This window comes from Lepidochelys olivacea (assembly GCF_965140295.1).
Source record: "Lepidochelys olivacea isolate rLepOli2 genome assembly, chromosome: 1".
Lineage (NCBI taxonomy): Eukaryota > Metazoa > Chordata > Testudines > Cheloniidae > Lepidochelys > Lepidochelys olivacea.
The window spans coordinates 257770899-257794461 of NC_140411.1; the positions used below are offsets into that span (position 1 = coordinate 257770899).

General features: G+C 47.9%; 1 protein-coding gene across 3 annotated transcripts in view; it reads left to right on the plus strand.

Moving 5' to 3' along the window:
• Positions 1 to 3570: 3570 nt before the first annotated feature.
• LOC311532193 (apolipoprotein L6-like) overlaps positions 3571 to 23563 on the plus strand; it is a 59263-nt gene continuing 39270 nt past the window's right edge. The window contains exons 1-2 of one of the 3 annotated variants that reach the window (XM_084650453.1): positions 3584 to 3700; positions 4702 to 4854. In XM_084650453.1, the coding sequence (XP_084506579.1) occupies positions 4810 to 4854 (45 nt within the window). In that variant the 5' untranslated portion in view covers positions 3584 to 3700; positions 4702 to 4809. Of the gene's footprint in view, positions 3701 to 4701; positions 4855 to 23563 lie in introns of all 3 variants that reach the window. The other 2 variants (XM_084650454.1, XM_084650455.1) reach the window with 2 other exon arrangements.

Genomic DNA, 23563 nt, shown 5'->3' on the forward strand with positions numbered 1-23563 from the left:
TTTCCTCGGTCAAATGGCTGAGAGAGGTCTTTATTTTCATTTGATTACATTTAGAAAATAGGGACGCTTGATTTCTGTTCAAACAGTTGGGCAAAGGAATGCATTCCCGGGGACTGCATTGACTCAAGGACAAAGGTTTCAGAGTAGCAGCCGTGTTAGTCTGTATTCGCAAAAGAAAAGGAGTACTTGTGGCACCTTAGAGACTAACAAATGTATTTGAGCATAAAAGCTTTCGTGAGCTACAGCTCACTTCATTGGATGCATTCAGTGGAAAATACAGTGGGGAGATTTATATACATAGAGAACATGAAACAATGGGTGTTACCATACACACTGTAAGGAGAGTGATCACTTAAGGTGAGCTATTACCAGCAGGGGGGGACGGACGGGGACTTTTGTAGTGATAATCAAGGTGGGCCATTTCCAGCAGTTGACAAGAACGTCTGAGGAATGGTGGGGGTGGGGAAATAAACAAAGGGAAATAGTTTTACTTTGTGTAATGACCCACCCACTCCCAGTCTCTATTCAAGCCTAAGTTAATTGTATCCAGTTTGCAAATTAATTCCAATTCAGCAGTCTCTCGTTGGAGTCTGTTTCTGAAGTTTTTTTTGTTGAAGAATTGCCACTTTTAGGTCTGTAATCGAGTGACCAAAGAGATTGAAGTGTTCTCCAACTGGTTTTTGAATGTTATAATTCTTGACGTCTGATTTGTGTCCATTTATTCTTTTACGTAGAGACTGTCCAGTTCGACCAATGTACATGGGAGAGGGGCATTGCTAGCACATGATGGCATATCTCACATTGGTAGATGTGCAGGTGAACGAGCCTCTGATAGTGTGACTGATGTGATTAGGCCCCATGATGGTGTCCCCTGAATAGATATGTGGACACAGCTGGCAACGGGCTTTGTTGCAGGGATAGGTTCCTGGGTTAGTGGTTCTCAGATGTTCTTGTCAACTGCTGGAAATGGTCCACCCTGATTATCACTTCAAAAGGTTCCACCCCGCGCCCCTGCTCTCCTGCTGGTAATAGCTCACCTTAAGTGATCACTCTCGTTACAGTGTGTATGGTAACACCCATTGTTTCATGTTCTCGATGTATATAAATCTCCCCACTGTATTTTCCACTGAATGCATCCGATGAAGTGAGCTGTAGCTCACGAAAGCTTATGCTCAAATAAATTTGTTAGTCTCTAAGGTGCCACAAGTCCTCCTTTTCTTTCAAGGACAAAGGTTGTTTGTTATTTTCCCAGTTAACATCTTTTCATTAATCAGAGATTAAAGTAAGAAGGATCTCAGGGGCTCACAGGTTGGTTCACCCTCTTTTGGGCATGGAGAGCTCAGCTATCCAGCCCTCCACTTCCTCCTGGCTCTTCATGGGCTGGTGAACAGAATCTGAAGCAGGGGCAGCAGGAGGGGCTGGTTGGTGTCCGGCTGGGGGCATTTCTGGGGCTCCAAGCCTTCCTGTCAGTAGGTGGAGCAGCACCAGAACCTGCTAAGAGAATTATCCAAACTAGGAGTCTCTGATCAGCTTTCTTTCTTCTACAGGATGATCTGTCCCCCTGCTGGTTCCTCCTCCCTTATAAGGGGGCAGAGAGGGAAAAAGGAGAGTTTCCCACTTCTAGGCCTCCCTTCCTTCATTCCTCACCAGAATGAAGGAAAACAAAATGACTGTCAATACCGTGTCCCCTCTTGGTACTCCACTGTGGGGTTGTGGGTAGACAAAGTTTGTTCCCCTACACAACTGCACACTCTGCATGTGCACACATGCACAGTACATTTATTCCCTTAGCTCTGTTTTCTTCAACATGTCATGTCCCATCTGACAGGATATTGAAGTATCACTTCACTACATGATGTCAACTTGCACAATAACGTGCATCCACCAGAATGGGGGAGGTTCTCCTCCTACTTTGATCTTTTTCAGACACTGAAGGACCAGCAGTTTGAATCAGTAGTCTCAGAGAGACCTGTCCATTGGCATCATCCAAACAAGGTAGAAGTGCTGAAGAGGTAACCTCAGAGACTCTTCTGTTTAGACAGCAGCCCAGCTTGCTAGATGAGTGAAGCCAGTGACCTCACAGAGGCTATGACATCATACCAACTGGCTAATGCTGCTGAGCTAGTGACCAGCAAACCAGGGATGTTTGGTCAGTGAGTTTACAGGGACCTGTTCCTTGACATCACATAAGCAAGTAAGCGACAGCAACTTAAAAGAGGCCTATGCCTCGATATCTATCATTCCAGCATTGTAGAGGTACTTAGTCAGTAACCTTGCTGTGATGGGATATATTACATACCTGGGTCCCAAGAGGGGTAGGGAGTGACCTATTTAGAAAGCTTTGTGGATCCAGTCAGGAAAGCAAGGGTTAACCGGCAGGCTCACAAAACAGCTAAAGTCCATTTGCCTCTCAGGAAACCAGCCTGAGACACCTAAGAGGAAGTACAAGCTAGTATAAGCGGGGGAATGGTCCCGCTGTTGTGGGGAAACTTTCCTGGCTTATACACTACTCCGGTGAAGTGGGCTAGTGAAAGGATCTGAGTCCTCAGTCTCTGCCTGACCTCAAGGGCTCCCCTTCCACTCTCCCCCGTGTGGCAGAGTCCTCATAACCCCAACAAGGCTGGGCCCAGGATTCCTGGGGGGCTCAACCCCCAACCTTGTTGTGGTCACTTAGGGCAGGGGCTAGGGTGTCCCCACTCCTGGGTGCTCTCTCTGCACTAGATGCTTCCCTGACCCACTGATCATTACATACAGTTCAAAGCAAATACAATTTATTAAACAATCAATTTAAAAAAATAAGGAAAAAGGGGAAAGGTTAAAGGAAAACGTGTCACCCCGCTCTGTGGCATGGGGACGCCACAACCAGAGTCTCTAGAATGTCAGGGCAGTTCACAGTCTGTTCCTCACACGTCCCAGGCCTCCTTCTCAGGCCCTGGCTGTGCTGCAGAGATGCTGTGGGTTGGACACTTGCTCTGGTGGTGGTCACACACCCTCAGGCTCTAGGCGGCAGGACCCTTCCCAGTGTCGCCTCTGCCCCGTTGGGGTTATGATCCCCCTCCAAGTCTAGCCTGCAGGGCCTCTTGGCTGGGGGCATCTCCCTGTGCTGGGCCTGCTGCCCAGGGTCCCCCCTCGCTCTCCCCAGCTGCTCACAGCACCCGGCTCTGGACTGCTCCAGCTCCACTCTGCCTCAGCACAGCTCCTGCTGTGCCTCCAGCTCCCTGGGCTGCTTCTCTGGCCCCTCTGGCCCTGGTTGCTGCAGCTCTGCTCCCAGCACAGGTCTGCTCAGTGGCCTCTTCTGTGACTCTGCTCCCAGCACTGACCTGCTTCCTGGGCTGCTTCTCTGGCCCCTCTGGCTGGCACAGCTCTGCTCCCCAGCTCAGCTCGGGGCCCCTGCTTTCTCCTTAGCTTGGCCCCACTCTGCCTGACCCAGGCAATTCCAGCTCACACAGAGGAAGGGACCCCCCCTGGCCTCCTGCCTCCCTGATTAGCCTGCCCGCCCTGTCAATCAGGGTGACGTGGAGCATTGGCCTCTCCCCGTTGTTCCTGGGAACTGTCAGTCTCAGGGTCCTGATTTCCCCTTGGTACTGGGAGCTAGCCAACCCAAACACCCCCACTGAGTTTTAGTACTAGGAGCTGGGGCAAGTGGAGCAATCGCTGGAGACTGTCTGCTCATCACAGAGGCAGCACCACCAACTTCAGAGTAAGTCTGTTTTGCTTTTAAGTGGTATTTGTTTGAGCCTCTTTTAAAAGCTTTAATTTCTCTCTGTGCTCTGAAGAGGATCAGGGTCCAAAGTCTGTGTGTGTTTTCAGGCCATCGGAAGGCTTTACTCCCTTTGTCCTATGGAGATAGAGCAAAGACGTGATTGAAAGTAGTCTTGGAAAGCAGGGGTGTTTGGGTAGCAAACCCACACCAATGCCTCGAGTCCAGAGCCCGGACCCTGAATTCCAGAGGGTGGGGTGGGCTAGGCTAGAGTTCCTCTTTTCATCAGCACTGACCGACTGCTGGGAGGCTACTTTGCACCACTCTCAAAGACCTCTCACATCAGCTCAGCTGCTGAGCCCGTGGCCTCACAAAAGTCTGGGCCTTAAGTGTTAACCAGCAAGCTAAGTGCTAAGCCAGTGAGCTCACAATAGAGGTGCTGCGCAGTGGTTAAAGTAAAGAGGAGCATGTGGGAATACGGCTCTCCTCTTCTCCTGGCCCTGGGAGCTCTCAGCTCCCCCACCTCCTGCCTCTTCACAGGCAGGTGCAGTAAGGACTCATCAGGCAGGAGAATCAGAAGTGGGAGTAACAGCAGGAGCTGTTCCCTGCCTGGAGTATTTCTGGGCCTCCATGGCTTTCTGCCAGTAGATGGAGCAGCACTGGGCTCTGATGGGCAGAGAAGAATTGTCCAGGCTGGTAGTTCCCTACCTGCCCCCTTTTTCATAGAGGAGGATCTATTCCCCTGCTGGTTCCCCATCTCCTCTAGGGGGACAGAGAGGGAAAGAGCCAGAGCGTGGTGCTTCCAGCTCTCCCTCCTCTTTAGGGCTAAAGGAAACTGTGTCACAGGCCTCCCCTCCCCTAGCCAGAATTCAGGAGAAAAGGTGTGTGAGAGAGGGGGAATACATTTTGATTTGGTGACATATTTTAAAGGGAGACATTTTCTTAAAATGAGGAAGCAAATGTTTCTGATAGGCAAACTGTGCCCTTGCTGCTTTCTACAGCAATATCACCAGCAACAATGTGACAGGCACTCAGCCCACGAGTTTACTGAGATGAGGCAGAATGGGCTTCAATGCTTGCTCTTCTGAAGTGATATCAGCTCTTCCGGGATGAAGAGAGGAGGAGGAGAGTCCTATCCAGCCAAGACTTTGGAGGTGTGCAGGGATGGGGGTGGGCAAAAGAAAGGAAAAGAGAGAGAGCAGTTTTAACAGCACCAGCTTTCTTGACCTTAGCCATGCTTCAAAAGACTAAGGGCCTGATTCCCTCTTACATGGCCCTGCCAGCCCAGTGTAAAAGACCTTAGGGTAAATGAGAGAGTCAAGGTCCAAAACATCAGCTTCATTCATCTGTCGCATCAAAAAGACTTGGCACGAAACAGCGATAAATTAGTGCCAGCTTCCCTGCTGAGATAATTCAAGGGATCTTTCCTTCCACAGCAGGGACCAATTTTCCTGTTGATTACATATTGTGATTAATATAGGGAAATTTCTTGATTAAAAATGTCACTGAGTTAGGCCTTTTTTGCGGTAACTTGCCCTGTTTGTTTCTGTTCACAAAGTGAGCCCTTTGTTTCAGCGATGGGCGTGGTATCAACGGGTTAGATCTATCCAGTGGGTCTTCAGGTATCCACTGCTATACTGAGTGAGGCTTGTCAATCACAGCAATGCTAATCTCCTCCTTACCTCCCACACCATTGATTAGTGTCACTCATCCAGTGAGCAGGGAGAGAGAGCGGAGGCAGGTTCTGCCAGAAATAAGTGACTCGCTGAAAATCTAATCCATACAGTGCAGCCTGAGAATCATACCTCGTAGGTGGAAGAAAGAGGGGGAGGGGGAAAATATTTTCCACTTGATGATTGTGTGGCTCCTTTTTATTGCTTGTAACAGGTGTAGTTTACAGAGCCAGGGGAGAAAGATGGCTGAGTTTTTGGAAATGTTGTATAATGTCTAAGCAATTGTACGGAGGTTGCACTGGACAACTGTGCACCTTGGGGGCATTTGTGAGGCAGGGGGCCAAAGTAGTACCTGTGAGATCCCTCTGCCCCATTAAATGAAGGTATCCTGTGGGATCAGTCCCACATGCCAGGAGATGGAAGAGGCTTTGCAGTACAATATAGGGGCGGGAAGGGGTAGTCTTGTCATGGCTGCGGGTTGACAGCAGCATCTTCTGCACTGGGCTTTTAGAGGCAATCGCTCCTGGGGCAAGGGCTGGTCCCGGGGAGATGTGACGTCTAGTCCACTAGAGGTGATTCTGAGCGGCAAACATCAGATCTGGACCTCTCCAAAGTTTGGGAGTGACTAGATCCAGGGTTTTGGTTTGGGCCCTCTGTTTTTGGTTCCCAGTTGAAATCTGGTGGAGGATTGAAAACTCTGAGTGGGAAGATCCAAAGTTTCTAGTTAAAATCTGGGTGAGACAGAATCAGCACCATTGCTTATTGGTTAGCTCAGTGGACTTGGAGGCAGCTCTTCTTGGTTCTATTCCCAGGTCTGCCACTGACTCTCTGTCTGAATTTGGGCAAGTGACTCTGCTTCAGCTTCCGCATCTGCAAAATTAGGGTATAAATACTGTATCTATCCCGGAGAGGTGTTATGAGACCTAGAAATGTTCACAAAGTGCTTTGAGATCCTCAGATGAAGGGCAAAGCGTTGTGGTTCTCTCTCATGGTACAGGTATAGTACTAAATAACTGTTGTAGTGACCGAACAGTGACACTGGAAATTGAGGACTCCAGAGGAAAGGTCTGTGAGGGGAAACAAGTATCCAGATCCCCAATGCGTGTAATTTCAGTGGGAGTTAGGTGTTGTGTGTGCCTGTGGACAATCTCCCCCTGCATGGACGGGGGCTTCACCCATGGAAAAGAAGAGGCTGCATTTGATCTTTGTGACACCAACTCTCCTCTGATTTCAAAGCATTTGGGGCTTCGTCCTGCTCGGTGCTGAGCTCCTCACCATCCCCACTGACTGGGACCGGAGTTGAGGAAGTTCCCCACTGTGTAAGATCAGGTCCTTAAGAGAGAGGCAAAACCTGTCACTTCAGTCTTGTTCAGAGCTCCACTCACACCTGAACTCCCCATCTCTCTCCTAGTCCCCCGTCTAAATCTGGGACTGATTCCTTTTAGGAAAAGTGAAGGGGCTAACAGTCCCAGGATACAGCAAATATATAATATGTTTGTTTGATGACACTGACATTCTACCCTTTTCACTGAAAAAATGTACAACAAAAAGCCACCCCATCCTCCTCCTTCAAATCCCTTCTTAAAACTCTCCTGTGCCATGATACCTACAAAAAATAACCCTTGACAATGGTTAGGCAGCTGCTCATTATCCTGACCACTATTGTATCATTGTTTCCATGTGCTCACCCTTCTTGCGCTGTACCCACCTCTTATCCCTTGTATGATACTTAGATTGTCAGCTCCTTGGGGGAAGGACTGCCTTTTAGTGCTGTGTTTGTACAGCACCTAGCACAGTGGGGTCTCGGTCCATGACTAGGGATGCTAGGTGCTATGGTAATACAAATAATTAATACTAATAATAAATATGAGAACAGCCACACTGGGTTAGACCAGTAGTTCTTCTAGCCCAGTATTCTGTCTTTTGACAGTGACTAGTGTCAGATTCTTCAGAGGGAATTAACAGAACAGGGCAATTATCAAGTGATCCTTCCCCTGTCATCCAGTCCCCGCTTCTGGCAATCAGGAGTTTAAGGACACCTAGAGCATGGAGTTGCATCACTGACCACCTTGGCTAATAGCCATTGATGGACCTATCCTCCATGAATTTATCTAATTCTTTTTTTAACCCAGTTATACTTTTGGGCTTCCCAACATCCCCTGGCAACGAGTGTCCCAGGTTGAGTAAGTACTTCCTTTTGTTTGTTTTAAATCTGCTGCCTATTAATTTCATTGTGTGACCCCTGGTTCTTGTGTCATGTGAAGGGGAAAGTAACACCTTTCATGATTTTATAGACCTCTGTCATATGACCCCTTAGTCATGTCTTTTCTACAGTGAACAATCCCAGTCTTTTCACTCTCTCCTCAAATGGAATCTGTTCCATACCACTAATCATTTTTGTTGCCTTTCTCTGTACCTTTTCCAATTCTAATATCTTTTTGGAGATAGGGTGACCAGAATTGCACACAATATTCAAGGTGTGGGTGTATCATGGACTTATATAGCAGCATTATGATCTTTTCTGTTTTATTATCTATCCCTTTCCTACTTGTTCCTAGCAGTCTGTTTGTTTTTTGACTGCCACTGCACATTGAGTGGATGTTTTCAGAGGACTGTCCACAATGACTCCAAGATCTCTTTCTTGAGTGTTAACAACTAATTTAGACCCCATCATTTTGGATGTAGAGTTGAGGATTATTTTTTCCAGTGCACATTACTTTGGATTTATCAACACTCATTTTCATTTGCCAATTTTGTTGCCCAGTTTCCCACTTTAGTGAGGTCCCTTTGTAACTTCACAGTCAGCTTTGGACTTAACTATCTAGAGTAGTCTCATTTTGTCTGCAAATGTTGCCACCTCACTGTCCAGCCCCTTTTCCAGATTGTTTATGAATATGTAGAACAGCCTAGGTCACCATACAGATCCTTGGGGGACCTCGCTATTCAATTGTTTCCATTGTGAAAACTGACCATTTTATTTCTACCCATTGTTTACTATCTTTTAACCAGTTACTGAACCATGAGATGACCTGCCCTCTTGGAAGGCTAATATCAGATGATATATTATCAACAGGGCTCATTTCTGCTCCCCTGATAACAATTACAAAAACTCCTGCAGAGTAGGATTGGGTCCAATTCAAAGCAATCTTAAGACTCTCTTTGTTGATGATCATGCATGGTAACATTTGAAAAAACATTTCAGCTATCCAGTTCAAGCCATAAATCTGGATTACATATATAAAAAAAGAATCTATTTAGAAGCATATGTCCAATTAAGGGGGAAATGTTTCCAACTCTTGTCTCTTGCACTGACTTTAATGTCAGTCAATTTTTTATGGTTTATTTGACTCAGTAAACTCATACACACTGACTGCCTGTGCTTAGTAGGACTAGTCCCTGCTTTTTTTCATAGCAAAAAACTATCCTTTTTCTATCTCTGTCCATCCCCAAAACTTCTCCCAGGCCAGTGCAATTCAATGGCATTTAAAACCTGTCTTTAATGGAAGTTTAGTGAGTTAGACCCTCTCTTTTAGTTAGCTTTCATATGCTAACAAGCATGATACACTTAGAGAGTTCAAGGTGAGATGTGACCATTGTGTTCATCTAGCCTGACCTCTGTGATAACACAGGCCTTAGAATTTCATTCAGTAATTCATGCATCAGGCTAGGGGTGCCAGAACGGGGAGAGCAGCAGGGCCATGGCCCCATCACTTTTAAAAGTGGGAGGGATATGCCCTCCCACTTTTTACCAGCCCTAAGGGCGAGCAAGCTGGGGGGAGAGGATTGGGGAGTAGATGTGCCATGCAGGGGAACAGGTGGCATGAGGGCTGGGGCTCAGGGAGAAGGGGCAGTGTGGGGGGTGTGGCTTCAGGGCTAACGGATAGTGTGGGCACAGGGGCGGAGCCACCATTCAGGGGCTGGTGACACCCCCCCACCACACACACACACTCTCTCTCTCTCTCTCTCTCTCTTACTTACTTTTAGGGAATTTCCACCACTCCTGCATCAAGCCAATAATCCATGCTGGAGTTAGTACATATCTCTAGTTGATGGCTGGCAACCAAGATCCTTCCTCCCATCCTATGGCATTAGCCCAATAAATATGAATTGCACTGTACAGACAGGAAGGCACAATCCCTTCCTCAAGAATAATAAATAGACCAATGGAGAAGTATAGGAGGGCAAGAGGGGAGATAACAGAAAATGAGAAAAGGAAAAATGGTTTGGGGAGAGTGAACTATGAAGAACTGAGATTGTTCTGTATGTTATGGTTCCATGTTTCTTTTCTATTTTTGTTTGATTTTAATGTTGGTGTGGTGATTTGGGGAATCTGTATGATTTATGAGCTCTGTGTGAGATTATGAACTGTTCATCTGTATCTGTGTCAACCTGCTGACTCCATCTTGGCTGTGGGGTTCTTTACCTACTCTGTTACCTCTGTACCACCAAGTTGGACTGAAATTCCAACAAGGCAGTGATACAAGGCTGACAATAGCAGGATGGTAAATCCGATTGGCTGACCACTGAAATGGAATAACTGTATACAGTAGCCTGGCTCCCAAGCAGGAGAAATGGTTTATCACGGGAGAGGTCACCTGGCAATGAAGTCAGCTTGGTAAGGGCCTGTGGATCACCTGAGTAGGCTGATCAATGAGTCACTTGACAGAGGGACTGGAATACTCTAAAGTGCAGGAGTTGCTCAGTCTATTGTCTCTCTCTTTGACAATTTTTCATGAGCGTAAGATCAGGGACGCTGCTGTGGCTGGGACCTCCGTGTATCTGGAAACAGATAGGACTCCAACGGGAAGGGTTGGCTAGAGTGAGGAGAATTGTCTGTGGGGTTTTTATTTTGTTAAGCGCTGTGTAATTCTCATACTATTAAAGAACAGCAGCGTTGTAGAACTCCAGGCAAAATGCATGCGTATTGTATGCTGCATCTACCATGTGCAACCCTGAGAGACTAAAGTAGTAACCCAGATGCCTCACACCTTTTGGTGGATTTCTGGAGAAAGGTGTATTGAAGCTTGGGGGAGCCTGCGGCGTCAGGTCTGGTAATAGGGCTGGGCAGGGGACAGCAAGGTCACCGCTGTCAGGAGGGAGTAGCATTCTGTTCAGACTCGGGAGCCTTAAAACACCCAGGGATCAAAAGGTTTGGACTTCTCCACAGCCATTTGGTGGGCGGCCTGCAAGAGGGAGTCTGACCAGATCAGCGACAGGTTATTTGTTTCAATTAATGATGTGGTCAGGTGGGAGTAAGGTTGCTTATGATGCCAGTGCTGCTGTCAGGGAGTGAAAGAGAGCCAAGAAGGGATTTAGAGAGGGAAGGTGTTCAGTGCTCAAGGGGATTGAGGCTTTTCCAGGCATAGGGCATGGCATCAAAGGTGTGCCTGGGAGAAAGACACCAAGGGGGCATCAAGTAAAGACAAGTGGGGGTAGAGTATAGGGAATGCAGGGGAAGCAGGCGGAGACCAGTTTGAGATGTTAGGAGAGGCAGAGCTTCAGAGGTAAGAATGAGAAGGAAGATTCTGATCTTGTTTGCATTGTGTAAAGGCAGACTCATGCCACCGTTGACCTCACTGCAGTCACTCTGGATTTACATCCATATATGTGAGAGCCGTAGGCTGTCTTGAAGAATTTAAATGTGAATGCTCTACAGCCGATCAGCTGGGGAGATCTCCTGGAAGATCTGTTGTGTTGGGGATGGTATGACTGTAGCTTAGCCACCTACATGCACCCTACTCTTCCTGATAAATGCCCAGCTGGTGGGATGTGAGGCACAATGATGCCATCTTGTGGCCAGTTACAAAAAGTGTCAGGTCTTGAGTCCCTACAGACATGACACCAGATGCTGTATGTGCCACCTGGCTGGCATAATAAATACTATACATCTTCACATGTGTACGCACATTACTTTAACCCTCACAAGCCCTCAGTCTGATAAGCAATTATTCCCATTTTACAGTTGGGGAAACTGAGGCACACAGTGGTGGATGTAGGATTGCAAGTACAATCCAGGAATTTGTGGCTCCCAGAGTCATGTCAGTTCATCTGTACTTTGAATCCAGCCCCATGAGGACGGAAAGAATTTGAAGTGGGTGCCTTTCAACAAACTGGAACTAAATTTCTTTTTTGGGATAGAGGGGGCAAAATGTTTGTTTATTTAGTTTAAAAAAAAGATTCCTGGCCAATGGGTGCTGTAGAGCCAATGCTTGGGGCAGCACGGGGAGCCCCCTGGATCCTCCTACACATAGGAACCAGAGGGGGACATGTCACTGCTTCCAGGAGCCGTGCAGAGAGCCTACCTCAGCCCCGCTGTGCTGCTGACCAGACTTTTAACGACCCGATCAGTGGTGTTGACCAGAGCCACCAGGGTCCCTTTTCAACCAGAACGCCCAGTCAAAAACTGGACACCTGGCAACCCTAGCCTATGTGAGAGTTATTTTTATGAGACTCTTTCTGACCCAATAGGCAATTGCTGTACAAATGCAGAGCTCATGAGGCAGACTTTACTGCCCTGTCAGTCTATTTGACTGTCTATTTCCAAACCTGACCTTGGCTTTTGGTTCCCAGGAGTATGTCCCTCCTCCCACCCCATGAATCGCTAACCAGCACCGTGACAGTCTGAGGGAATACGTCCGTGTCAACTTGTAAATGCCATTTTGTTTTGTGAAAGTCCTTTTACATTGTATCCTCCATCTTGGGTTAAGACATAAAGGTGGCGTTGGACACACTGTGCTCCTGCAGAGGGCATGGGGGCACCTCCTAGAAAGCTGGCGCTGACAGAGCCATCAACTGTGTGACTCTCCCCTGCTGGGACACTGGGCTGTCTGCCAGTAAGGTCACTGACTTTGAATAGACTCTCTTCCCAGAAACCTTTCTTGGGGGGAAGGGAGGGCTGGAATCCCCAGGTCTGAGCAGATGACTGGGAGAACTTCAGCTTCTCTGCTTGAGCACCTGGCCCAGTGGGGTAACTCTCTAAACCAAGAAAGCCTTTTCATTCCCAGAAACAGAAGACTTAGCTGGAGGAAGTGGAGAGAGGAGGGAATGGGCCTCTGCTGAAGGAGGTTCCCAGCCAGTGGGAGCTGCGGAGCCGGCACTTGAGGTGTGGGGCAGCATGCACAGCCCCCCTAGCATAAGAGCCAAAGCGGGGACATGCCGCTGCTTCCAGGAGCTGCACAGAGCCATGGCAGGCAGGGAGCCTGTCTGAGCCGTGCTGTGCCGCTGACTGGATTTTTAAGAGCCCGGTCAGCAGTGCTGACCAGAGCTGCCAGGGTCCCTTTTCGACTGGGCATTCCAGTCGAAAACAGGACACCTGGCAACCCTATGCAACACTCAGACTCAAGGCATCTAACCTTTTTAGGCACCAGGAATACCACTGTGCTCCACAAAGAGTGAGTTAGGCACCTGGGCTGCCCATACAATGAATGGGGAGAGAGAGGTGCCTTGTGATGATCCACAAAAGTTAACATGTTAGGCAGGGAGCTGCCTAAGCTAGCCCATGGGAAATGCTGACCACCAGTGTGTTGTAAGACCCTTCCCTCTCACCTGTGGTTAGACACCTACATGGCTCCACACAAAATTGAGGTTGGTGGGACTAGGAGCAGTGCCAGTGCCCACCTTATAACTTTTAGCCAGTAGTTAGAGCATTGGCCTGGGAGGTGAGAGCCTAAGATTCAATCCCCGCACCCCGTCAGAGGACAGGAAAGAATTTGAACAGGGATCTCCCACCTCTCAGGAGAGTATCTAACCACTGAGCTCTGGGATCTTTTGATGTAAGACTCCCTCAGTTTTGCCTGTTGAAGCTGTTCCCCTGTGGATAAATAATAAGAGTAGCTGGAGCAGGGGGGACTGGTCCGGGGGGCCCCCCATCTCCCAGATGGGTGCCCTGACCGCTGGACAACAGAGTCATTCTCTTGGTGTCTGGCCCAATGACTATTTAGAATTATCCACAGTCGAACAATCATTGGTCCAGCAAGAGAGAGATTCTGTAGTCCAATGGTTAGAGCACCCATCTGGGTGCCTAGAGTGAGGCAGCAGGATGCATGACCAGAGGCAGAAACTTGGGTGCTGAGGGAATTTTTACTTTCAAAACTTACCTGCTGAGTGTTTGGCAAAAGTTTTGTGGATCGAAGTGGAACCTAAACCTGGCACTTAGATGCCTAAATTTGGGCTTGGGGCACCTAAGTACCTTTGTGGAGCTGGGCCATAGTATCTAGTGTCCTCCTGCTGTATGCTGTCACCACAAGATGATGCAACATCTGTTCACCACACCAAATGAAGATGTGGGGTGACAGCCATCAGAACTGGGCTGCGAGGCCTCCTCTTTTGTGCAAAATGAACAGAGTTTAAGGCCAGACAGGTCCATTAGCTCATCTAGTCTGTCTTCTTGCATAGCACAGGCCATTGCAGTTCATCCAACAGTTCCTGTACTGAGCCCTGTAACTTACCGTCAGCTCAGTATGTCCCATATTCTTTAGCTGCCATTGAATTCCACCTCACCACTGTGTTCATATCCTTCCCCTAATCTGACTACCGTGATGCTGCCCCTAGCCCTGGAACTCCCTTCTTATCAGAGTTCACCAGGCATCAACCGTTCGCGTCTCAGGAGCCTGCCACCACAGACAGACACCAGTAAGAATGCTGAACCCATTGCCTCTCAAACCCAGGAACTACGTGAACACCAAGAGGCTGGAGCTTGGGTGTGCTGTGTCTGATTGGTGGGCTTTCTTCTGACGGAGTGGTTAAAGCAGACTAAAGTAAGAGCTAGTCCATTGCATTGGCTGGACATCGTGCTGCCGGCGCGGGGTGCTGCTGCAGTTCCCGGGAGAGCCCTGAATTGACGCTGCATGCCTGCGGCTCCTGTCTGGGGTCTGCACGGTGGGGGCCGCCAGACGTGCTGCTCCTTTCGCCGCTGTGGCTCCCAGGAGAGCTCTGCGATTCAGGGCTCTCCCGGGAACTGCAGCAGCAAAAGGAGCAGAACCTCATGCCGGCAGCTCCTCCGGCGCGGCTGTACCGCCCCTAGCCTTGCCTCCCTGAACTCAGGAGACACAGCTACATGAAAGGGCCTGGGGGTGGTACAGCTGCGCTGGAGGAGGTGCCGGCGCAGGGCCGCCTGCTGGCCCCACGTTCTGCGCCTTTCCCCGCTGCATTTCTGGAGAACCCTGCGGTTCAGAAGTTTCCAGCCCAGCGGGAAGAGGACAGAGCCCCCCCAGCTAACATGGGGCGGATCATGGGGAGAGCACAGGGCCCTGGGCTGGGGCAGGGTCACATGAGAAGTCATGTGCGGAGATTCCCCCCCCCCCCTTTAGCTGGTGCAGAGTACTGGTAAAAAAGGAATTCTACTTGCACCACTGCCTGTCCCCAAAGCGGGTGACAGCCAGCAAAACACCTGTGGTGTTTGCCTGCCCGTTCCTAGGCAGTGGGTGGAGCTGTGAATTGTTTTCCCAGCTGCCCTCCCCACCATGCAGTACCAGGAAGGGAGCAGGCACTTATAGGGCCATTTGGTTTCCCATGGACTCTGCCAGTGGTAAGATCTGTCCCTTTACTCCTGGGAAGAAGGGACAGCTGAAAGTGGTTTCCTTTCTCTTTGCCCCTCTAGACGGATGAGGAAACCAGATCTTCCTGCAGGAGAGAGGAAACACATAAGGAATTCCCAGTGGTCAAGGTTCCTCCCCCACTCTGAACTCTAGGGTACAGATGTGGGGACCTGCATGAAAAACCTCCTAAGCTTATCTTTACCAGCTTAGGTCAAAACTTCCCCAAGGTACAAAATATTACACCCGTTGTCCTTGGACTGGCAGCTACCACCACCAAACTAATACTGGTTACTGGGGAAGAGCTGTTTGGACACGTCCTTCCCCCCAAAATACTTCCCAAAACCTTGCACCCCACTTCCTGGACAAGGTTTGGTAAAAAGCCTCACCAATTTGCCTAGGTGACTACAGACCCAGACCCTTGGATCTTAAGAACAATGAACAATCCTCCCAACACTTGCACCCCCCCTTTCCTGGGAAATGTTGGAGAAAAAGCCTCACCAATTTGCATAGGTGACCACAGACCCAAACCCTTGGATCTGAGAACAATGAAAAAGCATTCAGTTTTTTACAAGAAGACTTTTAATAAAAAATAGAAGTAAATAGAAATAAAGAAATCCCCCCTGTAAAATCAGGATGGTAGATATCTTACAGGGTAATTAGATTCAAAAACATAGAGAACCCCTCTAGGCAAAACCTTAAGTTACAAAAAAGATACACAGACAGAAATAGTTATTCTATTCAGCACAATTCTTTTCTCAGCCATTTAAAGAAATCATAATCTAACACATACCTAGCTAGATTACTTACTAAAAGTTCTAAGACTCCATTCCTGTTCTGTCCCTGGCAAGAGCAGCATCCAGACAGACCCAGACCCTTTGTTTCTCTCCCTCCTCCCAGCTTTTGAAAGTATCTTGTCTCCTCATTGGTCATTTTGGTCAGGTGCCAGCGAGGTTACCTTGAGCTTCTTAACCCTTTACAGGTGAGAGGAGCTTTCCCCTGGCCAGGAGGGATTTCAAAGGGGTTTACCCTTCCCTTTATATTTATGACACCCCTCTAGACGGATGAGGAAACCAGATCTTCCTGCAGGAGAGAGGAAACACATAAGGAATTCCCAGTGTGAGTAATCCTCTCAGATGCCAGTGCTGGCACATTACCAGCAGGAATGCGTGGAGCCCCCGAATCTCCCCGCTAGAGCTGGCTGAAAAGTGCACATGCAGTTTTGTGGGAAATGCTGAAGCTGTGTTCCTTTGGCAGGGCTCTGCGCAACCTTATTTTTAAAAAAAATCCTGAAAGCTTTTAATGAAACATTTAAATCCACACACTATCAAAATGGTTCTCGAAGTAATTTTTTGTTTAAACAAAAAATGTCAGGAATGTTTGGGGTTTTGTTTTTTTTTTAATCAATTCTGATAAAGTCATGATTGGTGAAAAACAAAAAAAGAATGTGGAAAATGGTGACAGTTTTTCATTAAAATGCCCTTTTTTCAAAAAAAGGCCAGTTTTCAAGGTGAAGGAAACTTTTCATTTAAAAAATTTCAGTCAGTTCTGCTCCTGGGCTCCCACTTCAGAGTCCCTCACCTGATGAATTCTCCCTTCCCTGGGCAAAGAAAGGGAGATGCTCTGAGAAAGCTGCTTTCCGAGGCACTGCTGCTTACTTACCCTGCCACTTGGCTCCCTACCTTGAAGGGCTGATGTCAAAACACAGACCTCTGCAAAGGCACTCTTGTGCCTCTGCTGAACTGCTGGCTTATTTGAAGACACAGGCCTCTGTGGAGTTATTTACCAGTTAAGCATCTATACCTTATTGGATTAACATCATGGCATAGGCCTCTGAGCTCACTGGTTCAGTACCTCTAACTTGCTGGCCTGATGTTAAGGGACAGCCCTCTGTAAGGTCATTGGATCAACATTGTTAGTTTTTCTGGCCTTACATGAAGGCCTGGACATCTGTAAGGTTATTGACTACGTCAGGCTATCTTGCGGGGCTATTGTTGAGGCAAAGTTTGAAGTTCTTGGCTCAGCATCTCAAGTTTGATGGACTAGCCTCTGAGCTAACACTTGCTCAGCGCTTCCACTGTGTTGGTCTGATGTCATTAGCATAAGCCTCTGTGATGTCCTTGGCTGTGCTGACGTCTGTGAAGAGGAGTCTCTGAGATTACAGTCTCAGCACCTCTAGCTTAGTGGTCTGGTGGCAAGGCATGGGTCTCTCTCAGTTCCACTCGGTCAGCAGATGAGCTACTTGGAGCAGAAAACTTGTCATCTCTTGTCTTGTACAGTGCCCAAGTACATGGTCTGTGCTTAACAAATTATAGCTATGACAAGGCCTCTGACAGAAGCTGCTCCTTGCGAGATAAGGGAGGGCAGTTCTCATTTGCGTAGTAGGATGGTGTCTCATGGGAGGTTATGAAAGAGTCTGTGTAATGGAAAATATGAGACCAGACACAGTGATCCCCATGAGGTGAAATGGAGAATTTCATACCAATAGCTGCTTCCAAAGAAAAGGATCAAAAAATGGAGGGTGGGGAAAGAATGACTCTGGAGATCTCAAAGCACTGTTGTCATTATGACACACAGCTATGCATAGATACTAACTGTGCAGGCAACTATTATGTGGTCTAGCCATTGCTCATGTAGCCTGATAGACAACAAAATCTGTTTGATTAGGATACCAGTCATGGCCAGGACCTCTAGCGTGCATATAACAGTTTGAAAGTACCCTAGGCATTTTAAGGTCTTGTGTGCAGGACAACTCCTCTAATCCTTAGTTTTGTACTGGGACACATTCTGAAGGGAAGTCTGTTTAACATCGCTCCCTCCAGATGGTGCAGCTGTCAAGCCGCTAAGAGCAACCAAGGGGAAAGCACTATTTAATCCTCTGTTTTCTTACCACTGCTTGTTTCCACCACACATCTCTTCCAGGCACTCTTGCTAGAATTCCATGCTCTGGGATACCCATATGTGACCACAAACTCAGGCTCTGTGAGAGAACTATTCTCTGAGCATTTTAGCATTGAGCACTTAAGCCTCCTCTCAGGCTGGAAGGGTGGGTGTCTGTTTCCCCCAGCTGTGGTTCTACCTCAAGCTAAGAAGAAATGGTTCAGAATGGCTCCCTAAAGAAACTAGTGATGTAATTACAATAAGTCCTGGCTGTGCTGGAAGTCACATTACTCAGTAAAAAGGCAATTTCATACTAGACAATTGTCTGTAGTTTAAGGGGCAAAGTCACATGACCTCAGCCTTCCTATCCAGTTATGAAAGCAACAGAGAGCCAACTTCTTCAGAAAGGAAGCTGGGAAAGGTCAGCCGGCGCTCCTCTGAACCAATCAAAAGCCAAAGGCAGAAGCTAACACGGAAGGCAATGGCAGCTTACCCAAAAAACTCAGTTGTCTCCTGCTTAGCAGTGTATAATTTGGAGACTTAAGGGACTGATTCTCAGTTACACAACGATTGGTAGAGTGGAAACAGCACTCTGAGAATCTTCTCTCAGCAAACATGTAGGTGGAGTGGATGAGGCAGTAGCATTAGATGGGGTTATTTGTTTGACTTGCTTCCAGATATCTTACTCTCTATACTCGGTGCTGAGAATGGTGATTTGGAGTCTGAGCACTTAAAGAGATCACAGTCATTGCCATCAAGGACTCGGGGTGCAGTAGGTTAATACACAGAGGCCTGGTTTCCCCTTTCTGTTACATTGCAAGTGGAACATGTTGAGTGGTCTCAAGCCAGTGGCTTTTTGTGCAAGGCAGAGCCAAGAGGAGAGGTGGCCAGAATCCATCACACTCCAGCTAGTCACTGCTTCCAGGGGAAACAGCACATATGTAAGAGCAGCCCTGCGGCTGCTCTAGCTTGCATTGGAGAGCAGGCAGGCCGTTGGCTATCCCACAACACAGGGAGCACAAACCTAACTCAAAGCCCCTTTTCTCCTTCCCTACCCCCATTCCTGCCCTATCCTCTGTACCCGCAGGAACTGAGTAACTGAGCATCAGCACCTAAGCTGAAATTCAAAACAAATGGACTTTAGTCCTGCTTTAAACCGAAATCTCTACACAACCTTATCTATGGAGCTCCTACGGGGCCTCCATGATATCCTGGTTGTTACATATATTGTGCCAGGAGAGAGAGCAGCTTGCTTTTGTTGCCTTTACTGGACTCCTTACACTCGTGCATAGCTCACACTAATAATATTGCTACAGCACTATACAGAGTTAGATAAGAGGTTGTGAAAATTGAAGCTAGTTCTCCTATAAAGCAGGCTGTCCAAGACCCTTCTGTTCCCCACCATATGTATGCACCCTCCCCATGCTGTTTAAAGCTCACCTGTAAGGCCAAACTGCTGATCTGAAAATGAGTGCACTGCTGTTAAATCAGAGTTCAGTCTGGCAGTCATGCCATGTGGATTTAGTCATGATGTCTTTGTGAATGTAGATCTAGTCAGTGGGATAGGACCATCTCCCTCTCCCTGGGGATAAATAAAGGAGAATGACGCAGGCATACAAATCACAGCACAATTTCTCCAGGAAATCCAGCCTCCCTTCCCCATAGCCATAACACACTAAAGCCAGAGACCAAGTCATGCCCTCAAGTGGCAGGGTCTACTAACCACTGCCAACCAGGATGGATACCAGCATGGGGGTGGGGGAGGGATGTCAATTTTTTTTTTTTTTACTTGCTCCCATTGATACCTTACTCTCTACCCCTGCTGCTGGGAACTGTGATTTGAAGTGTTGGTGCTTTAAAGAGATCACAGCCGTTGCCACAAAAGGGACCACTACTGGGGACTCGGGGTTCGGTAAGTTAACACACAAAGGCCTGGTTTCCATTTTCTGTTACATTGCAAGTGGAGTATGTTGAGTCGTCTCAAGCCAGTGGCTTTTTGTCCAAATCCCAGCAGGTATAGTTCAGTCTGACAGCAGGAACGCTGTGCACTGATAGCTCGGGGCATGGCTGATGGTAGCCTAAAAGCTCCCACCAGAATCCATAGCACCTTATGCGGAGGCTAAATGCAAAGCAAATGGATCTGAGTGAAAAGGTGATTCCTAATTGTACCCCAGATGGCTGGCACCCGCTGTGCCCTCAAAAGATAGGCTGCTCCCTTCTCTCTGTTTGTATATATAAATCTCTAGCTTAGTGACTCCAGGGGCTTGGAGTGTTCTGCTTTGGCCTGCCACTGATGTTCACAGCACCTGTGGCCATTTTCTTTGCAGGCCAGGGCTTTTTCTTTGGGAAGGAGAAGACTAAGCCACTATACAGAGTTCTAAGGATAATAGTGCGTATGTCTCCAGAGCCTTTTCTTCCAAACTAAACCCAAAGCTCTTAACCACACTCTGTCATCTAATCTAAACTTCAAGCTGGAGGTGTCATTTCCAGCTCCAGGAGTTATCCCTGCACTAGCTCTGATGAGCTAACACTATTTTCAGTATGTCGCTGTAACGGCAGCCACCTGATTACATACCTAGCGTCGCGAATGTGCCGCCTACAGATTTTGGGGCCTCTAGCCCCTCACTAATTTTTAATGCACTAGCTCAATCAGAGTTAGCATGAATCGATCTCCTTGAGCTGGAAATTACACAACTTGAAGTGTAGATATACCTACAGACAGCATCTGTAATCTGTCTGGTTAGCTATACCGGATCACTGGAGTAGCTGCACAGCTGGATACAGGAATCGTCTCATCTACCAATTAAAGGTGACCACCTCGGGGATGGAATTGTTTAAGAGCACATGGGACTACTGCCCAAGTCGTTCTCTGCAGGAAGTGAAGCGTCCTAGATCTAAATGAGACAGCAATAATATAATGAATAGCAGGAAGAAGGCTAAGCAGGTGTGCCCATTTACTAAGTCATGCTTCAATAACAGATGGGTACTCCGATTTAAAAAACAATGGATTCAAAATAGATAATAAACCAGAATACCTTATCATTAATTAAATACTCATAACGTGCTCCATCCCAGACAAGATGCACAGACAGACAGCAATCTAAAACAGACCTAGGAAGAATGTGCTGGAAAACCACAGGAGGAACCATGTTAAGGATTTTTTTAATCTATGAATGTGCATCTGGTGGCTTCATGAACTGGGACTAGGAGGTCATTTCATTTACAGAGGGAGCATAGAAAAAGTCATAGGGACAAGAATGGAAGGAGACCAAGCCGGTGTCAAGCCTGCCTTTTTTGACAGACCAGGGAAGGGCCGGGAGAAGAGCTTACAATAAGTTGAGTAGGTCTGAGATGTTGGACACAGAAGAATTATGTAAGAGCAGAAAAGTGAGGATGAGCAGTTTAAACTTGATGTGCTATGATTAACCTGTGGAACTTACTGACACATGACAATATAGAGACAAAAAGCATATAAGATTTTTTTTTACAAGGGTAATAAGAAGACTAGCTGCTGAAGTGAGAGTAGCCATACTAAACGGTCTCAATAGCTCCCTGCAACAGATCATAAATGAATCATCAGTGGGATCAGGACATGTTCCTCCCCTCCTGCCCACTGTAAAGCAGTGAAAAATTATGAGCAACTTTTTGAAGCTCATGGAACTAGCTATTGTCCAAGGGAAGAGACCTGGCTTGATAGCCCATTGGTAGCAATTTCTGCAGTTTTCTTTTCTTTCCAGCTGTGCTTTACCTTCACTCTTTCTGTCCCATTTAGTTTTCCCCCTTCTCTGCCCGCTCCCAGTAAATACGTGACATCCTGCATCCCCCAAAGGGTTTCCTCTGAGTAGCTTGACTATTCCTGTATATGTTCATCCAGCGGAGGGGGTGAGTGAGAAGAGACAGAACCATTCTGACATATCAGCTACTCTCTCGATAACCCAAGAGCTCACCAAGAGCCTGCAGGACGGGACTGCTCTCACGTAGGCCCAAGGCAGAGCCCCCCCCCACTGCGTTAGCATGATGTCAACACCAGTAATTTTCCACGCCTACGGTGGGATTGTGGGAGAATCTACTGTGGAATTTGGAAGGGGGTGGGGGGTGGAGCAGATGAGAAAGGGACAGAGTAAATGAGGTTCCCGTTCTCGCACTAGGAGTTCCAAACAAATACCACTGTCAGCCCACGGAGCTGCTGTTCAGATAAACAAGGAGGCATAGAGAAAACACCAGAACTAGAAGCTAAGAGGTCTTCCAGCCCAGACTATTCAATTGATTCAGTGTGTGACCGGGCCACAACAAGGCTGTAATATTAGAGCAGGGCCCCCGCATGCTATATTTGTATTGCGCTTCCCGGGGAAAACAAACAGTCTCGGAAACAATCCATCACCAACTAGTGCAACACTTGGTGCTACGAAATCTCCATTTGCCCCAGCAAGAGCTGAGGCAGCAGGATCGTTTGGATGAGGGAGATGAGGCACAGCTATGGCTGATCACCATGACCCGAACATGCACCGTAGTTTGAATGCATGGCTATTGTGCTGGAAATCACCGTAGTGCTTGTGGACACATGCAAGAGCCTGGACTGCACGACATACCAGGGAGGTGCCTCTGTTTGCTACAAAAGGCAGCTTCAGTGCTTCCTGGGGTGGCAGAAGATGCTTGTTTTGCTTGTATCTTTATGGAGTGAGAGCAGCCAAGCTGGGGAAGGACCTTGGTGCAACTCAGCCAAGCGTCTATAAAACAGCTCTTTAAAAAGCCACAAAGTCACCTTTGCTGACATTTGCAAAGGGATTATATGCAAGTCACAGGACTGAGAGATGGACCCTGCCATGATTAGGGTCACAGAGGCCGGGAGTGAATTTATGTGCTAACAAACGGGCCTGCATGGCTCTCTCTTCTCACACATGCTCGGCTAGACACATTTATAAGCCTTTGTGAGACAAGTCTGACCTGGACTTCTCTTTCCATTTACTTTGTCACTTCTAGGACGGACACATGCACCCCTCTGCCAGTCCCCTATAGCCTCTGGCTGGATTCTCCACGTCCAAGGCAAGTGACCATAACCTGTAACTATGCTGAGCTGGCAGCGTTTTACATCACTTTGCACTGGGTACAGAGCACTGGGGTGGCACCCTTTAGTCTAGCAACAACCATGGTGCAGACTCTGTGCTCTTGGGACATTGCCCAGACCCCAGGCAGTCTCAGCATGTTCAAATATCCTCAAATGGATGAGGGTTTGGGTGTTTGGGCTGAAGAAATGACTGATGTTCTAGGCACTGTTCCTCACATCAGCTGCACCTGGTGGGACAAAGCCGGTTACAGTGCCCACGAGAGGTGTTTTATTGTTCTCGCCCTATAACATAATTAACCATCTCCATCCTCGCCTGCAACGAGCCAGTGATCAACATCGCAGCATTTAGTCACTAACGTGCACGCCAGTGCTACCAGTTACTGGAGGGGGAAATCCACGAAGCAAGAGGACTGGCCATGTGGTGGGTGAGTGAGGCCCAGCAATCGGCATGCTGGATAGGATTTAAAGCGAAAGCTACCACCTTAGCCTGTCCAAAATCCTAGGTAGTGAACACTGTGGGGCTGGGACTGTCTTATCTGTACAGTGCCCAGCCCAACACAGCCCTGCTCACCAGCTGGGGGTGCTTCCATGCTACCATACTACAGACAAATGGGTGACTGGCTTTCTGCCAAACCAATAGGACACGACTGAGGTGAGCTTAGCATTGTTCCCTACTAGCTTGGCTGGGGAGGGTAGAGACTCACCTCACCCA